Here is a 22,984-nt window from a genome sequence, read left to right as displayed (position 1 = left end):
AGTAAAAAATATCTACCCTCTGCCTATATCTCTCAGCCATCCAGAATCACTACTGTGTCAGTTTCTAATGTATCTTTCAGAGATGATTCATGCGTACGTATGCAAGTGCATACGTATGTATGAATTTTTAATCCCTTAGGAATACTGCTAAAGAGATGTCTTGACATATTAATGTTTAAAAATGTGTTCTAGTGACTCTGTGTTCTTTAAAATCATCAACTATTTTATGAATAAGCTTTTTGTTGCTGTGACAAAATACCTGAGAAAAACAATTTAAAGGAAGAAAGATTTATTTTGGTTCATGGTTTCAGAGGTTTCTGTCCATGGTTGGCTGGCACCACTGCTGTAGGCCTGAGATAAGGCAGGATATTATGGTGGCGGTAACACGTAGGACATTCATGTTAGCCAAGAAGCAAAGAAAGTGAGGAAAGACATACCCTTGAAAGGTAAACCTTCAGTGACCCACCTCTTCCAAATAGGTCCTAAAAGTTTCCACTGCCTCCTAATAAGTACTACCAGCTGGGACCAAACCTTCAGAACATGAGCCTTTGGGGAATATTCTAGATCCAAACTGTAACAGTAACAGCTCTTGTTACATTTTTTTGGAGGTTAGTGTTATGCCAAACATAGATCTATAATGTTAAATCCAATTCTGGATTACATAGAATAGTTTTTCATGGATTACTTCCTTGTTAAAAAACATTAGGCTTTGACTTTTTATAAGTTGGAAAACTACTCTTTGAAATCCAGCAAGAAATCAAGCAGGGAAGAGAAATAAAAGATGACAGCAGCTGTGCTACCAAAAGACAAGTCTAAAGTGACTCTAAAGATTGCCAGCTGACTGGTATTAAAGGTATGGGGAAGTGACAGTCCCTCTACATATCTGGCTTGCCATTTTAAGTTTTAGCTTGTCAGCTTTGGTATTTTCCTCAAGGTATTGAGCCCATGGTCCTTAATGTAACAGTGTTTTTAAGTTACAGTTGGAATAAGATAAGGACTGGTGGGCATAACTGTTTATATAACTAACTTAAAAATTTTTTAATAAAGATAGGTTGTAGAAGTCACTGTATATACTGTGAAGTCACAAAGATCTGGGTTAAATCCTTGGTCTACTATTAGTCATAATAAACAAGTGAGCTTGAGCTTATTATTGTGGAACTTCACAATCTTATTCAATAATAGTATAATAATAATAGTATCTACTTCATAGGATTATGGCAAGTATTACATGAAATATTAGGAGTAAAGAACTAAGTATAGTGCCTGTCATAGTAAGTGCTCAATAAGTCATAATTACTTTTTAATATCAACTAAGTCATTTTTCAGAGTTCATGCCAAATCAAAGTTAAATCTTATGTGTTTAAAGTGTATTAGGTATTCTTACTGCTGACTGTAGATTAATTGGATTTGGGGACTCTATAGACAGAGTATGTCAGGAGTATACTGAAAGGAAAAACTAAGCTAATTATGATTTTAAAAGTCATGTTTTCGATCTATGGATGTCTTCGGCAAGGAACTTGGGAATTTCCCTTGAACTTGTTGTCACCAAGGAGAAAACGAGTAAAGCTTCAGATCTTTCTTTTCCCCCATGCTATCACCTTATAGGTTTTTAAAAATATGCCATAAATATATTTGGATTTCTGTCACTCAGACTTAACAAACCTGAGGAAATGTCACTGGACTAGCAAGATCTTGAAGCAAAAGTGGTTTACTTTTCTGCATACATAATGTCATGCCATCCTCAAATTTTTCTGGAGAGTGAATGGATTGTGAACTTTTACCGACCTGTGTCTTGTGAAGTGTGCTGTTGCTAAAGAGCTGTATTGGATTCTGGAAGCTGCAGCCATGCTGCATTTTGAGAAAATTGTGTGGCCCTGTGGCAGAGAACAGCCAGAGTGCCAGACCAAGATGAGTAGAAAGTGTTTGAAATTGGAGCCTACCACCTTTTTCCTTCTCGTATGCTTAAAAGTTTTGTACATTGACTTATTTGAATTTTTATTATAGGATAATAAAAAAGCATCTGGATAGTGAGTGATATTGGCAGTAAGACTTGTACTTGATTACAATGGCCTCAGGTATTCTGTTATTTCCATTTTTCTACATTGATCCTTGCCATGTATTGCTTATGTGAAATACTTACTTCACCGTCTTTTTTCTTTGGCAGTTAAAATTCATTCAGTCATTTAGGGTTTGTTGTTGTAGGAAATTAGGTGTTATGGTCTTGCCTGTACGTGAGGATGATTGTTGAAGTCTTCTAACTCTTCATCAGATTGCTATAAATACAGCATATGGAATCTTAAATCTCAGTTGTTCATATGAACTGTTGGAGTTTTTTAAAATATATTTTATATAGCATAAGGAGGTTTGGAGATTGCTGTGGTAATGACTGCTGAGTGAGTACATGCAGAGCTTGCTTGTTTCAATTTCTTACACATAAGAATAATGAATAAGCCAGGGATATTGGAACAAGCTTGTAATCTCAACTTCTGTGGAGGCTGAGGCATAAATATCTCAAGGTTAAGTCCACTGTTAATGAAAATAAGTCCTCTTAATGAGGCCTGGCCTTAGTGAATATCAGTTCTCTTAAATATTTCATTTTTATTATGAAGAATATTGGAATAAATATATCCTTTATAATAAGGATATATAGGCAGCTAAGCACTGGGGTAGAAAAAAGATCTATCATAAGAAGAATAGACAAAAGGATGCCTTATCCTTCTCAGGAGATTGTAGTTGGGCTTCTTACATGAAGTCTTGCACTGAGCCTAGGTTCCCCATATGTGAACTAAAGGTGAAATAAACTTGCCTTACTTGCTTTTAGCCTAGGGAAAAAGCAGAGATACAGTACTGGTCTAACTATAGGAACTGGGCCTGCACTACGTTCAGGTTCGAGATCTTGAATGGCAAGGCTCCCAAGGACTTGTTTTAAATTTTATACTCCAGGTGAGAGGACTGAGAGAACCATGAAACCATCTCATTGAGCATTATGTGGTAGAAAATAATTTGTAATAAAAGGAAATGCATTCAAAGAAATCCACTACTGTGAGATAATCATTACTAACAAGTTGGAGAATTCATACTCAAGGATACAGAAATAATGGAGCAATCTGACAAGAGATCTAGATCTCTCTTTCTCCATTCCTCTGCCCCTCTTCCCCCATCCCTTCTCCCTTTCCTCTCTTTTCTTTCCTTTTTAAGATGGAGCCTCATTGTGTTGTGCAGGCTGGTCTGGAACTTCTGGGCTGAAGTGTCTTATTCTGCCAAGTATCTGGGACTGTAGGCACATGCCACCATGTCTGCATGGAAAGAAATACATTTGCAATTTTCAGAAAGCTAAAAGGAGGGAATAATATCCTTGAAAAAAGAACACCAGACTATAATAACTGAAGTTTTAAAAACCCAATGACTGGAATAAATAACAAAGTAGACAAGACATAGAGAATTTGTTAATTGAGAGAAATGAGATTAATTACAAATGACACTGATCACAAAATGTGAAGCAGAAATAGTGTTGGAAACCAACACAGATTAAAGAGGTACAGTATAGTTTCAATAGGAATTCTAAAAGAGAAGAAATAAGAGAAAATGTTGAGAAATTTTCATACTTGAAAGATATGAATTCCCTGATTGAAGAAGCTTATGCAGTGCCACATACATCAGCTCATTGGTAAAGCAGAATTTAGAGTGAAAATTAAGGAGAAAGAAGGCGTCTTAAAAGCTGTGGGAAGGGGCTGGGGATTTAGCTCAGCGGCAAAAGCGCCTGCCTGGCAAGCGCAAGGTCGTGAGTTCGGTTCCCGGTACCGGAGAAAAACAAAACAAAACAAACAAACAAAAAAATAAATAAATAAAAGCTGTGGGAAGATTCCTAATGGAGAATGGTAATCTGATGAAAGCAGGCTTCTCAGCAACAACAGATTCTGGATAACTGCAGTAAGAGTGCTGAGGGATATATATCCTTTATATTATTTTATATATATAAAGGATATATATAGAAGGATATATCTCCTTCTGTCAAAGGAGAATTCTATGTCCAGCAAAACTGTCATTTTGGAGTGAAGATGAAATAAAGACATTTTCAGATATGTAGGATCTGGTGTATCAAGAACACCTTTGGGTAGAAGTAAGGGTATTTAACTAATAGTGGCTAACCTATAAAGGCATTTAATAACTAAATAATAAATTTTGGGGTAGGAGATCCCAGAAGGGGATAATTGACTGGATAGTGGTTTGATGTTTTGGCAGTTGTTATAATCTCAAGATGGTTGCATTAGTTTTAAGTGTTCATTTCTCACACAACAGCAACCAAAACAAGAAGGGAGGTGGAAATGAGTCTTACATGCTTGTCTGTTGCCAGAAGAGAAAAATCTTTCCCAGAAATCCTTCAGCAGAATTCTCATCAAGTATTATTGGCCAGAAGTAGGTCGTATACTTGCTACTAGTTCAGTCAGTGGCAAAAGGGACAAGGAATACAATGACTGTGTTGGCCTGCTATGATTTCTCTCTTAGGACCAAGCACATTGCTGTCCTAATAAACCAGGGTTATTATTAGCAAGGAAGATGGTTAGAGGTTGGATCTTCTACATGTGGTCAATAGTTGTCTTCCTGTGACAAAAAAGCATTTGATGTTGTATTTAAGCATCATTATACCAGTTTTGCAAATACAGGAATTCTGATTTTCTTTTTAAGTGCTGTGCATGGATTTTTAAAAATGTGATGTTAGCAGGGCGTGGTGGCGCACGCCTGTAATCCCAGCGCTCGGGAGGCTGAGGCAGGAGGATCATCGCGAGTTCCAGGCCATCCTGGGCTGCAAAGTGAGCTCAAGGCCAGCCTGAACCGTATAGCGAGACCCTGTCTTAAAAAGGCAAAAAAAAAATGTGATGTTATTCTCACATTGAAATAATTCTCAAGCATCTTTGGGGAAGCTAGTGTGTTTTGCTAGTTTGAAGTACTAGGTGGCACTGTTATTTTGATTTTTTTCACCAAAGCAGTATAAAATATAGGTGTGTTAGGGAAGCCTAGAAGGCAGTTTCCACATTATTTTATGCAGAGCTTCTCAGGATTCTAATGACAAATCTGTGTAGGATGATATATCTCATGACACAACTCTCTCATAAAGTAGTTTGTATTGTTACTTCACAGTTGAGGAAATGAAGGCATAACAAAGCTAATAATGTGTTTGTAAGTAGTAATATGTAGTGATTGAAGAAGGTAATCTTAGGTGTTGAGAATCTAAATCTAATGTTCTTACAGCCCCCAAGTTGAATTCATACACTTTTTAATTTATTTTAATAATAAATTCTTAAAGGAAAATGGAATAGAAAGCAAAAGTATATATATTTGCACAGTTTATCTGATACTAGCATTATAGAGGCTTAGATTTTAATTACTTTCTATAATTTAAGCATTATTGCAAGTAAGAGGAACAAAGACAATCAAATGAATGTGGGAAACAAGCATTTCTATATTGTACCTTAATGTAGATGTGGAGTGAAAATAAGCATTTTTTGTATTCAGACAACCTGAGTTCCTGAACTGAACACTACTCATCATTTATGTGACACTGAGAATATTGTGTAACTCCTCTGAACGTTTGTACGTTTACTTACAAAATAGGCGTAATCATCTCTTATTTTTGTAAGGTTGAACTGAGGAATGCATACTTTCTAGCAGACATCAGACATACAGTACACAGAAGTTGTTATAACTATTAGTTCACAGTAATTCATTCATAAGTTTAGGTACAAAGTTTTTGAGGTATCATTTTTCTCCCAAAATATATCTCTGTTTTGCAAGTGTAGCTAAGTGTATGTACATACATACATACTTAGGGACAGTACTTAGGGATAAAAGTATTTAGGAATACAAATGGGAACTGTGAGTTCTTTGTATTGTACCACTTCTTATCTGGTGGCCTGCTTTGATTTTCTAAACGCTCTCCTTCCCCCAATTGTAGGTCCTATGGCAGTGTGTACAAAGCTATTCATAAGGAGACTGGTCAGATTGTTGCTATTAAGCAAGTTCCCGTGGAATCAGATCTGCAGGAAATAATCAAGGAAATTTCTATAATGCAGCAGTGTGACAGGTAAAAGGCACATGGGGTTCTTTTGGAGAGGCCATGGGTTTGGATTTGCTGTGCTTATTTAGAGTTTGACACCTAGAGATTCATTCACTTATTTTGCAGAAAGGAGAGGTCATAGGAATTATAATATGTGTGCTTTTCAGAAACAAATGATGAAAAGTTTTATGTTTTTGTAGCTAAACTTTGCTAGTTTTTATTTTTGCATTTTTTTTTCCTTCTTCACTAAGTCCTTTTAGAAAGTAGGAAGAAGAGGCAGAAGGTGGTGCTAAGTTTTTTTCTTTTTTGATAATGATCTCTCTTCTTAAAGAGAGAACATTTCCGTAGAGACAGTTTAGCTAAGATAATTCAAATGCTTTTTAGTTCTAGAAAGTTTAGAATATTAGATTGGTCTGTAAAAAGAGAATACTTAACTTATATATTATTATTCCTTCATATTAAAAAAGTTATTTGAGCTGAGAATAGTGAAGTATTTTATTTTTGAGGAACTAAGATTTGTCAAATGTAGTAAGCAGGAAGTCGGGTTAGAAGCAACCACAGAAAAGCACGTGGTTTGCTCTCACATTCTGTGACAACATGCGTTGGTTATTGTGATGGAGCAGACTTCCTCAGCACTATTTAGATTTGAAAGAAACATACAGTGAAGGATGATGCCAACTTTAAGAAGTTGGAGAGGGGGTGAAAATGTTTTGCACTTGAGGCTGCATTCATTTTGTGAAATTTTTGGGGGCAGATCAGCTGAGTGCTTCTTTTGTAAAACTTCAACAAGGAGCAGAGGTGGGGCTGCCTTCCAGGACATTGGCCTAGGAACTTTTAAGTCTTACAGACTTGAAATACAGCCAGTTCTCTTCTCTTTTCCCTCTTTCTTTTTTTCTATTTTTGTGTTCATTGTCTACTAGATTAAGCCCCCATTTTTCTTGATTGGATTGACCAGATTAAGTTAATTCTCTCTGAAATTTCTGATTCTGTATCTTCAAGCCTGAGACCTAAAATTCCAGATTTGATCCTGCATATTTTTTCTTTATGTTTTTTAGATTTATAATATGATTTGTTATCATAAAGTACATATGACTTGTCAGAAAAATGCAAATGAAAAGAAGGAAATAAAATCACTTTTCCCTTTTGAGAAATCATCATTAAATACTCTTCGATGTCCGTATTCTTCCATGTCTCTTTTTGGAGTTTTACTTCTATGCTTACTATTTTGTAGCCAGTCCTTTTTTTTCTTTTTCTTTTTCTTTTTTTTTGGTAAACAGGTTATCTTCTCATGTTAGCAACATGAGAAGATAAACATATAAACATTTTTCATGTATTTATGATGTTCATATATGATGATCATTATTTCTTAAATTCTCTAATGTTGGGTGGAGATTTAAATGTTCACTTTTATTAACAGTTCAGTCTATGTTGCTATTTTTGAATATTTGTAATTCTTTTCTAATTGCAGACTTAGAAATGTTGGCTAAGGTACCCACACATTTTTTGTACTTCTATTATTTATTTATCTTTAGAAAAGCAATCCCATTTTACATTCTTAGAAAACTGCTCATTTAATCCTTACCTAGGAATAGTTGATCTTTTGAGATGAGAAATTGCTTTTCAAATATTGAACAGAATGAATTAGAGATGTGTGAAGGCCGTTGCGTTTATTTGTATTCCATCTCTCCCCAGCCCTCATGTAGTGAAGTACTATGGCAGTTACTTTAAGAACACAGACTTGTGGATTGTGATGGAGTACTGTGGGGCCGGTTCTGTGTCTGATATCATTCGATTACGAAATAAAACGGTAAGTTTACTTTCTAAAATAATGCTGCTGAGCCATTGGTCTTAAGCTATTTTCTTTTCTCTGGCCTTTTATTCATGTATTTCTTCTACTATCATATCTAGAAAGATGATAGTCAATTTTTTTTTTCTCATGGTTCTTTCTCCCACTTTACTCTTTTATCTCCTAAATGTGATAGTTCTGACAGTAACTCAATCTGGTGATTTTTATCATGCTTTGTCTATTTCTTGGTGGGGGAAAATGGCTGTCAAATCTTGATTATGGAATGAATTTTAAATGTTTAATTTTAGATTTGAATTTCTCCTCTCACCTAGCATGTTTACAGATTAATTTTCTCTACCTCTACTTCCTGTTAACCCCATTGTGAAAGATTATTTGCTATAACTGTGATTGCTGGAATAAGAACTAAGAGTCATGGATTCTGGTTCCGTTTCAACTGCTTAACCTGTTTGTTCATTCTGTAAATATTTGTGGAACACTGCTTTAGGCCTTAGGGGCCCCATAGCAAATAAGATAAGACAACAACCCTGCTCTCATAGTAGCACAGTTTTTTTAAAAAAATTATTCATACATTTTAGATATGTATAACGATCGCATTTATCATAGGGGATTTGTAACTGTACGTGATATATCTTGCTTCTTTTTTTCCCATTCCCCTCTCCTCCATCAACCCCTCTTCCCCTCTTTATTCACAAAAGTTTTATTTCCATTTCTTCCTTCTATTCTCTTTTTTTCTTGTCCCTTCCTTCCTTTCCCCTCATCCTCCCTTGTTCCCCTTCCCATTTGGACATTTTCTTCCCATTTCCCAATGTCTATTACACATTTTGGTCCTTATTTACACTTTTGGTTTCTCACACCAGAGAAACAATGCTGTATTTAAACGTGTGTGTCTGATTTATTTCACTTGAGTATATATGGTCTCAGGGTGTAAATGTCTCAAGCAGTAGCACACTTTCTGGCAAACACTTTCTGGACAACAAAAAGAAAATGGTAAATAGAAAAGAAATACCAGATAGTGATAAGCACTATGAAGAAAATGAATGAGAATGAAGTGATGGTAAAGTGATAGAGAGTGCTTGGTGGCCTGCAGTAGAGCAGTGGGTAGTTGGTACTTTTTTTTGTTTGTTTTCCGTTACTGGGAACCAAACTCACGACCTCGCGCTTGCCAGGCAGGTGCTGTGCCACTGAGCTAAATCCTCAGCCCCCAAAGAGTTACTTTTAAAGTAAGACTTGAATGACAAGAAGGAGCTAAGTCTTGAGGAAACATTCTAGGTAGGAATAACCAATACAAAGACCCTACGGCTAGAAATAATTTGCATTTGAACAAAGGTCACTGAGACTAGAGGAGAAGGAGTGAAGGGGAACTGGAGGAGGTGAGGCTAGATAGGTCAGTACGGCTTGATTGTATTGGATACTAAAGGTCATGATAATGAATTTGGATTTTATTTGGAGTACAATTGGAAACTGTTGCTGGGGTGTAAGCAAGTGAGTGAGCCATCCATCTGGTTTATGTTTTTTAAAAAGCTATGTAACTGTATAGGTTTTGAGTGAGTAAAAGGAGAAGTTTTAGCCTTTGGGGGTTTTTCTTGTTTTTAAGAAAAATAAGAATAAAAAAGAAAAAAAAGTAATAACAGCCACCCATATTAAGTATTTACAAAGTTGTAAAATTTTAAGTATATGTTATAAATTACAAGGTACTATATACATTATAAAGTGAGGGCTTGTGTTAATTACATTTTTCTCATTTTTTTACCCAACACCCACAAGTTAAAGGAGGAAAGGTTTATTTAGCTCACAGTATGTAGAGATTTCAGTCCATAACCACCTGTTCCAAGGCAGGGTGCTATGGCAGACAGGGATTGCCGAGGAGAAACAGTTTATGGTGGGCAGAAGGTAGCAAAACAAGCAAGGGAGGACCCCAGCTCTTTCAATCCCTTATATCTTATTCAGGCTACTTAGGGCAGGTAGTACTCACACCCTTAACCCTAGTGCCCTTGACCCTAGCATTGCACCATGAATCAATCCCAGGGTCACATACTCTAAATCTAGCCACCTCTGAAAAACTTCTACCTATGACTGCCTGAGGCTTTGGGGAGATATCTAGCCATAAGCCATAACAGGGCTGCTTTGAAATTCAGTCATACATTTTGGCTTACCCATACCATTATTTTCTTAATTTATATAATTCAGAGTTAGTGTGTTTTCTTAATCAAATAGCAAGTTCTTGAGCCAGGAATAACATCCTAACCTAAGATATATTTAAAGAATTAATAATCTATTAATTTGAAATTTGGATTCCAGGGCTTCTTAAATGAAGCATTGAGTTGTTTTGTTTCAGGTATTTTAAAACAATCTGAAATTAATTTTGATGGTGATTTTGGTATTTATTGATAACAGTATTAGTTTATTGTTTTTATGTAATTTTAACTACTAAGTGAGGATTTTTAATTATTATCCATTCTTTTGCCAAATGTTATAGTTCTACACTTTCATCCATTAGCCACGTGTGGTTATTGAGGACCTGAAAAATGACTGGTCTTAATTGAAATGTGCTGTAAGTATGAAACATGCACTAGAGATGAAAAATTATTACTAATAAAAAGTAAAAAAATATTTTTTTATATTGATCGCATGGTAGACTAATATTTTGGATAAATATAATTAAGTAAAATAGTATGAAAATTAATATTTCTTTTGAAAAAAGTGGCTACTGGGAACTTAATTATATTTGTTGCCTCTGTTGTATTTCTGTAGGGCAGCACTTTGGTAACTGAATAGCTCTGCTGACTAAAACAGTCAGACAAAGTATGAGCTTTGTTTCTTTTGACCACAGAAGTTATCTAAACTCTAGCCTGTTACTTTGCCAATAGTGTTCGTTTGTGTTTTTAAAAACTTACCATTTATAATCTCTATGACCTTTGTCACAAACTAACTTTCTGTGCTTCAGCTTCATTATTATTATTATTTTAGTTTTTTGAGATAGGGTTTCACTAGATAGCCCAGACTGGTCTTGAATTCATTATGTAGTCCAGGCTGGCCTCAGACTCACAGCAATCTTCCTGCCTTAGTTTTCCTAAATGCTGGGATTACAGGTGTGTGCCATTGTGCCCAGCTCCTCAGCTTCATAATTTATAAAATGGTGATGATAATAATAGTACTTATACCTCAGTTAGTAGTCTTATAAGGATTATATAAGATTACAAAAATAATAAACATTTAGAAATGATTACTTATTTTAACATTATTAGCATAGTTCCTGGCATATAATAGGTACTCATTAAATTTTTGTTGATTATGTGGTAGATATTAAACCATTGTTAACTAAAGCGTGTATTAAACCATTAAACCTTTTGTAACTTTTTTTTGTATTTTGACGGTTTTTATTGTCTTTTTGAGACAAGGTCTCACTATGTAGTTCAGGGTGGCCTTGAACTCACTTTGTAGCCCAGGCTGTCCTCAAACTCCCAGTGATCCTCCTGCCTCAGCCTCTGAAGTACTGAGATTACAAATGTGGACTACCACCCCAGGCAAGCCTTCTGTAACTTGATCTCTTGTTGCTGCTGTTGCTGAGGATTAAGCCCAGGACCTGGGTGTGCTAGGCAAGCATATTGCATGGTTTTTTGTGTAATCTTAAAGATGATATTCCTATTTTGTATATTGAGAAATTAAAGTTAAGAGAAGTTCAGTAACCTGCTTGAGACAGCTACAAAGTAGAGTCAGGAGTAAAGGGTAGAATTTCAAATCCGAAATCCTATACTTTTTCTGCCATGTACACTTTCTTCTAAATGTGAGTTGTATCACTATGTATATCCAAAATGTACCAATAAAATCTGATTTTAAAAGAGGAGAGAAATGTGAAAAAAATGTGAGTTGTTTGTCTCACATGGGGAACCATGTAAGAGCTTGTTAATAGACTGAGTTTATTTAGGACTTGGATTAAAACTCCACAAAATTAACATTGGTCTGATCAGATAATCTATACTATTCTCTGGTATTTTCAGTTACGTTTAGCTATGTTAGCTAATGTTCATTCAACATTTATTCTTTTCACTGCCCATTACTGGGAGGATCTCTTTCTTGGTATTAGGAATATAAAAATAGGTGAGGGAAAGAGGATAAAAAAAAGGAATTGAGATGTATCATGTGCATATCCCAGCCCCTCACAAGGAATGTAATCATTATGTACTACAAATATGTACTAATAGAGAAAATGATTTGAAAAAAAGGGAGTACCAAAGTAAACAAATCAAAAACGTTTTAAATGAAGCTTGTTTCTTTTTTATTTTAAAGAGAAAAAAGTAAAATTTCAAAACAAGATAATAGGATAACAATGGTTAATACATTGTGTATTGTTATCTTTAAATTAGTTACTCAGACTATAAGATATTAGCATTTAATTGTCCAAATAATATTAGCACAAACCTTTATTTTCAATTAACTAAGAGAAATTAATAGTGTAACTATCATATATATAAATATTTATAATGTATATATATCTTTTTCTTTTTCTTTTTCCTTCCTTCTTTTCTCCATTCCCCTATCCCAGTTTCTCTTTCCTTTTAGGTTGCTTTTTTTTTGGTGCCAGGAATTCAACTCAGGACCTTGCACTTGCCAGGCACGTGCTTGTGCCACTAAGCTATATACCTGGCCCTCTCTTTCCTTTTGAAGTTTCTTCCCATTTCACAATATCTGTTGTACAGTTTGGATCTTACTTATGTTTTCAGCTTCTCACACTAGGGAGATAATACAGTGTTTACACATGTACTGGTGTTGTTAATAATAAAATAATAATAAATAAAATAATACATGTACTGGTGTATATAATAATATATCAAGTGATTGGTATTATGTGTATGTGTGGTTTATTTCACTTACGAGTATGATCTCAAGCTGCATTCATTTTTCTATAAAAGTCTCTAGTTTACCCTTTATGACTGAGTAGTACTGAGCTTATGTTTCTAATAGGGAAGACATCATACTAATAAGTATGTAAATAGTGTATGTCAGACAATGTTGTACTGCACTGACAAAGTGAGATAAGGGAACAGGGTGAGTTGGGTGAGTAGGAGGGTGACAGAAGGGATAGAATGAGTTGGGTTTGACATGTTCTGCTTAGGATGCTTGCCAGGATGCTCAGAGATGATGTAGGCAGATCTGATGCATGGGGAGATATCTGGTCTGGAAATATCACTTGGGGAGTGGTTAGCATATAAATGGTATTATAAGCAGTCAAATGCTGCCCACATGTTGAATAAGATCTATGTTTATAATTTGAATCTAACTTTTCTTTTTCAAATATGTGATGTAAACATAGGATGTGAGCTTCTCATTCTGTTTTCAGTTAACAGAAGATGAGATAGCTACAATATTACAGTCAACTCTCAAAGGACTGGAATATCTTCATTTTATGAGAAAAATACACCGAGATATCAAGGCAGGAAACATTTTGCTAAATACAGAAGGACATGCAAAACTTGCAGATTTTGGAGTAGCAGGTCAACTTACAGTAAGTAAATATGGAATTTGTATTGATACTTTCAGCTTTGTCCTGAGGGATCAATTCCTTCTACTTATCTTTAAAATATAATAACTGACTTGTGTTAGTAAAAAATTGTAGAATCTACCAATAGGTTACAAGAAAGCTAATAGGTTATTTCACATCCTTTTTATGGTTCAGATCACATTCTTTAACTTTGTTTTAAATTTTTGTAAAAATGAAAACTAAAAAAAGAAATGATTGAATATTAGTTTAAATTCTATTGAACTACATAAGCATATTTGTAAATGGAAGAAAACTTAAATCCATGCTTTTCTTTTTTTTTTTTTTGGTACCGGAATCGAACTCATGACCTCAGGTTTGCCAGACAAGCGCTTATGCCACTGAGCTACATCCCCCAGCCCCCTGTGCTGCTTTCCTTAAATAAGGCATAGTAACATCTCATTCAGCTTCCGAGTCGTATCAAATAATTACTGTACTGAAGACACTCACTTGATTTTAGCATCATCTTTTGATTCTCCTCCTAACTAGTGCATGGCAGAGAAAAAAGAAAAACAAAATTTCAAAACAGGAAGTCTAGAATTATTTTTAATTTTTTTGGCACTGGGAATTGAACTCAGGACCTTGTGCCAGGCAGGTGCTGTGCCACTGAGGGAAGTCTAGAATTTATTTGATTTTGTAAAATACCCAAGAATGAGTGAAAGTATATATCAAAAAATAGAAATAGTTGTGGACAGGTATACACTAAAATTTACAACCATATTATATATCAAGTGATTGGTATTATGTACAGTTTTTATTTTTTAAAATTAATTTTTTTTTGTTTGAGACAGGATCTCAACTATGTCATTTAGGCTGGCCTTGAACTCACTTATGTAGCCTAGGCTATCCTTGAACTCATGGCGATTCTCCTGCCTCAGTCTCCCAAGTGCTGGGATTATAGGTCTGCACCACCATGCCTGGCTCAGTTTTTTAATTTTTAATTTAAAATCTGTCTAGGATATGTTAGGGAGTCTTATAGATACTACAACAGCTCAAGAATTGCTTTAATATCCTTTAAAAAAGTAGAAGCTTACTCAGTTTTATGATTTGTGCACTCTTCACATATTGTTAATAAGTAAACCATATCAGACAGTATTACATAAACTATAGTCTTAAGGATATAAAATTTAAACATGTAGCCTTGTGATGCTATATAAAAGCATAATACTAAAATCAAGAATGTCCATTACATTATGTGTGTTTGTACATGTGCCACAGTCTGTTCTGGGCTATTTTTCTGTAGCTCTGCTATTACTCTAATACATACAAATCTAGGTGAGATTAGCATCCGTTCATTTAAGTCTCAGAAAATGTGTAGCTATCCAAGTATGTATCTATTTCTAATTGAAATAATCTAGTGAAAACTACATTGACTGCCATCATATGGAAACACCCTGGCAAATTTGAAGTTTCAAAACTGAGGAAATGACTAAGCAATAAGTTATTTCCTATGTTAGTTTTTCATGTAGGAGTGATGAAGAGGTCAGTTCAGAAATGTTACATGTCATTTACTTCTGACTAGCATAAACTAATTAAACCACGGCATTTCAGAAGGAACAGACATGGGTGATGATGATGGAAAGTGCTTTTTCATTTTAGTTCTGTTTAAACATCCTTCTCCTTTTAAAGTACAGGGACTGTAAGAAGGTTCTCTTTCAGTAGGGCTGTGCCATTCTCGAAAAATGTGCAAGTGGTTATTTGCTGTGATGTGTACTATGTCCATATGTTTTTCCGCCACACACTAAAACTTTTTTATATATCATTTTTTATATGTAATTTTTTTGAGACAGGCTCTCACTATAGTCCAGGCTTGCTTTGCATTTCCTGTGTAGCCCAAGCTGGCTTTGAACTTGCAATTCTCCTGCCTCAGTCTTCTGAGTGCTTGCATTACAGACCTGTACCCCACCATACCTGTCTATATATATATAAACTTGAAATGTTTCCTGACTGCACATGTAATACATGTCACCAGAATGTTATAGAAGTACATATATAGGACGGAAAGTAAAAGTCCATAGGATATGGTTATTTAAAGGTTTAATGAATATTGGCAATGTGCGTACCAAACTAGAATACCAAAATTTATATGCCATTGACATTATATTTCACTTTCTAGTTTTATATGCTTTTATTTATTTATTTATTTATTTACTTGTTTATTTAGAGGAAGAGTCTTGCTATGTAGTTCAGGTTGGCCTTGAACTCATTATGTAGCTCAGTCTGACCTCAAACTTGCAGTAATCTTCTTGCCTCAGCCTCCTGAGTGCTAGGATTACAATATGTGCATCACCACACCCAACTTGTATGCTGTTATTAGTGCTAGTTATTAATTTAAAATTTTATCTTATTTTATATTTAACAATTAAGAATCTATTTGTTTCATGGTCGTTTGAATTTCTCGTGTGAATTCATAGTCATGGTTTTTATACAGATTTTAAGTACCAGGCCTTTTTATTGTTGGAAAAATCTCTTTTTGTGAGTAGTTATAATGCTTAGTATTAGCCTGTCCTCTTTCTATTTTAGGATACCATGGCCAAGAGGAATACAGTGATAGGAACACCGTTTTGGATGGCTCCAGAAGTGATTCAGGAAATTGGGTACAACTGTGTGGCAGACATCTGGTCTCTGGGAATAACTGCCATAGAAATGGCTGAAGGAAAGCCCCCATATGCTGATATCCATCCAATGAGGGTAAGGAAATGGATGGAGAACCAGTGGGCTTAATTATGGATCATCATTAGAAAGTTAGTTCAGTGGTATACTTGGTAAAGTTCCAAACAATAAATTAATTGTATATAATTGTTAAGTGTCATTGTAGATGATACAGTTCCACTGACTGCTTATAGTTACTAATGAAAGTGCAACCCACCTGTCTCCATTCCAAGAAGTTGTATTTTAATAGCCTCCCAGCAGGCATAGGGTACAGAACTCTTGTTTGACTTAAATAATTATGTATAGTTTTTAGGCACTCACATTCTAACATGATAGCATTAACTAGAGTGGAGTAGGGTTGTCTCCTTTGTGCGATTTCCACCTAGTTCCCATGCTTCCTTATTGTATTACCTATTATCGGATACTTGGTAATACGATAGTGTTTTGTATTTGTGTTTTCTCTTATACTTTAAGTGAACTCATGTCAGTAACACCTAGGCTGATTCATTTGTTATTTTTCTCTCATCTGGCCTCTAAGGATACTAGAATTTGTGCATTCTGGAGGCTCTGTTCTTTCTAAACTCCATCTACTTTTCATTGTTAAGGTCACATAGGCTTTATCACCTCTGAAACTCCTGCAGTGTTGATACCCTTGTTCTCAGGCCTTTCCCACCTCCAGAACTCCTGTAACAGCACTGTTACAAGACCCCAATCTTGCCTGGCTTAGGAGCCCCACAGTCCTCTCCATGCCTCCCCAAACCAGCATTTCCACTCCTCTGCAATCAATTCATTCCTCCATTACAAGACTTGAACAGTTTTTTAAAGTATTCATGTGCCCAAAGATAAACTTCCTTCTTTAGTGAGGGACAAAAGTTGGGAAGAATGGAGGGTTTACTGGTTATATTTTTAGATTTAAAGGATATATTTAAGGTGCTTATTGCAAAGGGTTTTATCTTTCAAAAACTGACTTCTTTTGGAATTCAAAGTCTCTTTGAAGTAGGTTTTTTTTTTTTTTTTTTTTTGAGACAGGGTCTCGCTATGCAGTTCAGGCTGGCCTGGAGTCACTGTGTAGTCTAGGTTGGCCTAAAACTCAGGGCAATTCTCCTGCCTCAGCCTCCTGAGCACTGGGATTACAGGCATGTGCCACCACGGCTGGCTTTGAAGTAGAATTTGGCTGATATAGTGGTGTGATTTTTAATAGTCTTTTCCCCAAGAATTTTGATATGTCTTGGCTTGGATTTTACCTCGTGATTTTGACATCTCAAGTTGTGGTGACTTTGAAGGAGGCAGGAAATTAGACCGTAGTGAGGTTATCTTCAGTATATGGGTGCTTGTAGGTGTAATGCTTGTAGGTGTAAAGGCCATGTAATGTAGTTAGCATTAAAAATACAAATAAAAAACTTCACTGATATTGCAAGGTTTACGGGAAAATACTATGCATAAGAGAGGGAAAGAGGAGGGAAATACATCAAGTTCTCTAACTGTCATAATTCATACATTAAGATGTTTAGACTTTGGGTGGAATTTGGATGGGCTTATCAGTGGCTACAAAAGAATTCATTTTACCAAGCTTCAAACGGAAATTATATTTTTGGTTATATTTTCATTGGTGCATCACTTTCTTTATTTTACCAAAAATTTTTTTAACTAGGCAATCTTCATGATTCCGACAAACCCTCCTCCCACATTCCGAAAGCCAGAGCTGTGGTCAGATCAGTTCATGGATTTTGTGAAGCAGTGTCTCGTAAAGAGCCCTGAGCAGAGAGCCACAGCCACTCAGCTCCTGCAGGTATGCATCGCCCTGTTACCCCTCCGTTTTGCTCACCTGCTGACTAGAGGATGCTTTCAGCTACTGGCATGCAGATGGTATTACTAAATTCTTTTCCTGCCTAGATGGGATAATAATAAGAGTTCATGGAAAAATATCTCCTGTATCCCAGCACATGTTGGGGCATCTTTTTAATTTCTGCAGTACTTAGAAAGCCTTGGAGGCCTTGCTCTCTGACACGTGATAAGAAATAGAAGTAGCTTGCAAAGAAAAATAGGACCGCATCAGAGTGTTTTTGAAAAACAACAGGCAACCCCCTAGAAGAATTTCCATGCACAGTTTTTACAGCGAGATTTGTGCTATAAACACAAACATAAGATGGTATTAATATAAAAAAAAAACTTTTTTTTTTTTTTTTTTCTTTTTGAGACAGGGTTTCTCAGTGCAGTTCAGGCTGGCCTTGAGCTCACTTTGTAGCCCAGGCTGGCTACAAACTTCGAGGATCGTCTCGAACTCGCAACGATCCTCCTGGCTCAGCCTCCCGAGTGCTGGGATTACAGGTGTGCGCCACCATGCCCGTCTAAAAAAAAACTTTGAAATAATTTTTATTAATGAAATTCATCAGTGTTCCTGTGTTTCAGGTGTCTTTGCTGATTGAATAATACTTGAGTTTACATCTGTTAGGTATTTATGATCAGTTTTAGTAACTGTGTTTTCATACTAAAATCCCTTTTGCCTAAATATGTAATTGGAAATGCTATAGTACATAGAACAGAAAGAGTAAGGGGGATGAATAAATTATGCAGTGATGTCTGAATAATGTCTTTATTCTATTTAAGCTCCCCTTTCCAGAATTACCTCCCCAAATCCCTAGACATTTTGCATATCTCTTGAAAAAAATGTTCAGTATCGTTAAAGTGTAAAATGTACTCTAAGACATTTGAAAAGTGTATGGAATACACCACAGTTCATTGTTGTTCAGGACCATTTCATACTTCACAGGGTTGCTAGCATCCCTGCCTCCTATCCCATGCTTTGTGTACTCTCCAAATACTGTAGCAACAGTCTTTCAACACGTTTACAAAGCTTTGTCTAATACGTGAGGTAGCACTTTGTTGAGTATCTGTAGATTTGACAGAAGAAACGGCATAGGCATGCCCAGCCAGGCTGAAAAAAGTGGGGAAAATCTGAATGTGCGTATCTCTGCTCAGCATTATAAAATGACTGCGATTTAGCTGTTGTGCAAAGCATAAACAGAAAGGTGTTCATTGGTTAAGCAAATATTACCTACTCACTGTGTGCCAGGAACTATATTGGCTCCATGTAAGCCGTCTCCAGTGTTTCCACTTTCTCATTTAAGCACCCATTCGTCAAGAGTGCCAAAGGAGTGTCAATACTGCGGGACTTAATTAATGAAGCCATGGATGTGAAACTGAAGCGACAGGAAGCCCAGCAGCGGGAAGTGGACCAGGATGATGAAGAAAACTCAGTGAGTGGCAGGCTTTGCCGTGATCTTCAGCATCAGTGCTTGTTATTTCATGATTGCTAAGATAGGTAAGATGAGTAGGTGATATTGGATCAGCTTGGAGCGGGAAATTCTTCCTGTGTGACCTGGACCCAGGCTTGCCAGAGAATATCCGAATCTGCTTGGTTTTCCCCTGGTGCTTCCTAAAACACGTTTAAATTTTACTCTTTTCCTTCCATATCTTCACATCAATTTTACTTTTTATTTGAGAGAGAAAGAATGCTCAGATCTGAGACTTGGTTTTTCCAAGTCCTTTTGGGAAATCTAGGCTCTATACTTAACTTATAGCCTTTCCCATACAGTCTTCTTCACACGCTTGAGAGCCCAAGGGCCAGCTTCTGAGATCTATCTTGCAAGAACTCTAATGAGAATAGGGGAAGAAAAGGATCCTTTAGGGTTAGATATGCTGCTCTCCCATGGGTAAATGTGTGATCTTTGGTTAAATAAGAATACTTTCAATTATATAGTATGAGTGTAGAACCAGAGGTGTCAAATCTAGAACTGTGTGAACCAAGATAAGTAATATTAATTCAGATAACCGTAATTCAGGAATAGTAATTCGTAATTCAAAGATTCAAAGTCTTATGATCAAATTGGCTCTGATTTGAGACTTTGTCTTTTTACAGGAGGAAGATGAAATGGATTCTGGCACAATGGTTCGAGCAGTGGGTGATGATATGGGTACTGTCCGAGTAGCCAGCACCATGAGCGATGGAGCCAATACTATGATTGAGCATGACGATACCTTGCCATCACAGCTGGGCACCATGGTGATCAATGCAGAAGATGAGGAAGAGGAAGGGACTATGAAAAGTAAGGCTCTGAAATACAGTAACTTCTCAAAGTATATACATTTCAAGAAGATGGGCTCTCATGACTCATGCATGCTCAGTCTTGAGTCCTCCTTCTGTTGCCACAACTAAAGGAGCTTACATTAGTGGGTCATGGTGGGGTCAGGAAGCTTGAGGAGAGGGAACGCTTTCATGGGGACTCAGAGATAAGAAAGAAAACATCAGCAATGAGAAGCTTGGTTTTTGAACCCAGCTACCCATTCTGTCACTGAATCAGACACATACGTTATTTTGATGCATAATTCACCTCAAAGTGTGATGAAATTCTGACCCATTTACTGTGCATATCTGTAGTCCATTTTCATGATGGTCTGTGTGTCTAACAGAGCTTTATCAGCAATCAATCAATTATAGATGACTACAAGATTATAATTTCTGCCAAGTCCTGTATCTTTCCCTCCCTCCCTTCATTCCTTTTTTCTTTTATTGCCCAAGCTGGCCTTGAATGCCTAGGCTCAAGTGATCCTCTAGCTTCTGCCTCCTGAATAGCTGGGATTACAGAAATGCACCACCATGCCTAGTTCTCTGCTTCTTTTCATATCTGGCTGATCTTTTTTGTCTGTGACTAAGACTTAATATCTTGTATTGACCTTCCATCTTAGTATGCCATACTAGCTATTGTCCTTCCCCTTATTCTGAGTATTATAGACCAACTCAAAGTACCAAATGATAATAATTGACTTGTATAGGTAAAATTTAGCCTAAACTTTACATAGATTTAAAGCAATAAGTCTCCGTGATCTTTTCATCTCCTTTAGTTTTCTTCCCTTTTAAAAATTTAAAGACCCATTCTCTAAACTAGGGATTGGCTGACTGTGGCTCATGGACCAAATCTGGCTCATGACCTGCTTTTGTTCATTAAGTTATATTGGACCACAGCCATGGCCATTCATTTATGTGATTGTCTGTAGCTGTTTTTATACTAAAAAAGCAGAATTGAGTAGTGATAGAGATGATATGACCTTAAGTATTTGCTGTCTAGCCCTTTACAAACTTCTCTAGACCCTTGGCTTTGTGATTGATTAATTCATTCAATAGATTTTTCTTTAGTGCTCCCCATTTCCCACATACTTTACTGGGTGCTGAGGACAGCAGGGAATGAAGCAGCAGTTTTTTCCCAGGTAGAACTCACTGTCTAGTTTAGGAGAAAGACCATTAATTACAATTTACTGTACGAAATGAGTTCTAATGTAGGGTAAACTGAGGGCATCGTTGAAGCAGCATGGAAGAATAGTTTAGACTGGGGCTCACAGAAAAATTCCTGGAGGGAAAAGGCAGCAGTACAGTTATCAGTACATAGGGTGAGTGGAGATATTCCAGCCATGAGAACAGTGTACACAAGATCGTAGGTAAGTGGTGGTTGTGTTCAGGGGTAAGGCTTGCTTATTGTGGCTGGAGTGGATAGTTGCAAAGCCAGGTTCTCAGGTGTCCCCTGTAATCTTCACTTTTCAGGTTATGATCTGTATGTGTGTAATCAACTCCATGTTTTCAAAGGGGAAATACTTTGTTTTTGTTTTGGTGCTCAGGCTTATTATCTGTTTGGCTTCTGGTCAGAATTATATTCATGATAAAAGCATGGCAGTAATGATGGTAGATTCATAAATTGGTATAATTTTTCTGGAATGCAGTGTGTATTTTCTGGAAAACCAATGTGTGTATGAAGAATTTTTAAATTTCAGATTTTTTTACCCAGTACATTTTTCTAAGAATCTGGTGCAAAAAATAATTGAAGATATAGACAAATATCAAGAATTTTCCCAAATGTGGTACTTATAAGTATAAAAAGAAAATCTGGATTATTTAAATGTTCAGGTACAGTTGATTGGTCATATTTTGGTGCATTCATGATCATAGTACATACATTCCATAGCGTGGAATATTGTGCCATTAAAAAACACTTAAAGTCCTTGTTATGGTTTATGTCTGTGTGTTCCCCCAAAGCCTCCTGCAGCCATGGGGCAGGCTATTAGAGTTTGATATGGGTGTGAGAGCTGCACCTGTCCTGGGGTGGATAGTTTGCATAGGGAGAGGAAAAGAGTGCTTGAGGCGATTCCTCCCCCATTCCGCCCTGGTGTGTGCTTGCAGCTTAGCTGTGTTCTGCCGCCCTGAGCTATAGCTCTTTGCCATGTGCCACTCTGCCTTATAATCTGCCAAGTATGGCTGAAACTTCCATGAACGGTAAGCGAAATAAACCTTTCCTTCCTTAATTTTGGGCGTCAGGTATTTTGTCCCAGCAGCGAGAAAAAAGTAACCAAGACAGTCCTGTTTTGAGGAACAATTACTGAATTGGGAAAATACTTGTATTAAGTGAAGAAAAAGGAATAAAAATTATAGCATAACTATAGTTTTGTAAATGTAAAAAGATAGCATGTGCATAGAAAAGAAATGGAAAAATGAAAAAAGAGGGAGATAAATCAAAATATGTGTTAAAAGTGGATAATACTCTCAGGTGATATAGTTTTGAGAAGAATCTAAGAGAAGGTGCAATCTCAAACAAACTCTGAAGGGACAAGTAGAGAATAGCTGTCTTGCTTACTTTCCTGTCATTGCTGGGACAAAATCTCTGACACCCAAAATTAAGGAAGGAAACGTTTATTTAATTCACAGTTCGTAGAGATTTCAGACCATAATCAGCTGGCTCCAAAGTAGGGTGGCATAGCACAGGAGCAACACTTCAAGGCAGCAGACAACAGCAAATGCACCAAGAACAAAAAGGAAGGAAACAAGCCTCTTTTCCTCCCTTATATTGAAAGCCCACCCCGGTGTGTGTAAGCACTCACACCACCTCCC

General features: G+C 36.4%; 1 protein-coding gene across 1 annotated transcript in view; it reads left to right on the top strand.

Annotated features, from left to right (window-relative positions):
* Positions 1-22,984, top strand: part of Stk4 (serine/threonine kinase 4) — a 90,728-nt gene that overhangs the window by 5,617 nt on the left and 62,127 nt on the right. Inside the window, exons 3-9 of the mRNA XM_005392454.2 lie at positions 5,954-6,082; positions 7,748-7,862; positions 13,201-13,365; positions 15,922-16,089; positions 17,702-17,839; positions 19,179-19,307; positions 19,970-20,156. Coding sequence (XP_005392511.1) covers positions 5,954-6,082; positions 7,748-7,862; positions 13,201-13,365; positions 15,922-16,089; positions 17,702-17,839; positions 19,179-19,307; positions 19,970-20,156 — 1,031 coding nt within the window. The remainder of the gene's footprint in view (positions 1-5,953; positions 6,083-7,747; positions 7,863-13,200; positions 13,366-15,921; positions 16,090-17,701; positions 17,840-19,178; positions 19,308-19,969; positions 20,157-22,984) is intronic.

Source organism: Chinchilla lanigera, unplaced genomic scaffold, assembly GCF_000276665.1.
Source record: "Chinchilla lanigera isolate Chin_1 unplaced genomic scaffold, ChiLan1.0 scaffold00044, whole genome shotgun sequence".
Classification (NCBI taxonomy): Eukaryota; Metazoa; Chordata; class Mammalia; order Rodentia; family Chinchillidae; genus Chinchilla; species Chinchilla lanigera.
Note: the sequence above shows the minus strand (reverse complement) of the source record. Positions and strands in the feature narration are given on the sequence as shown.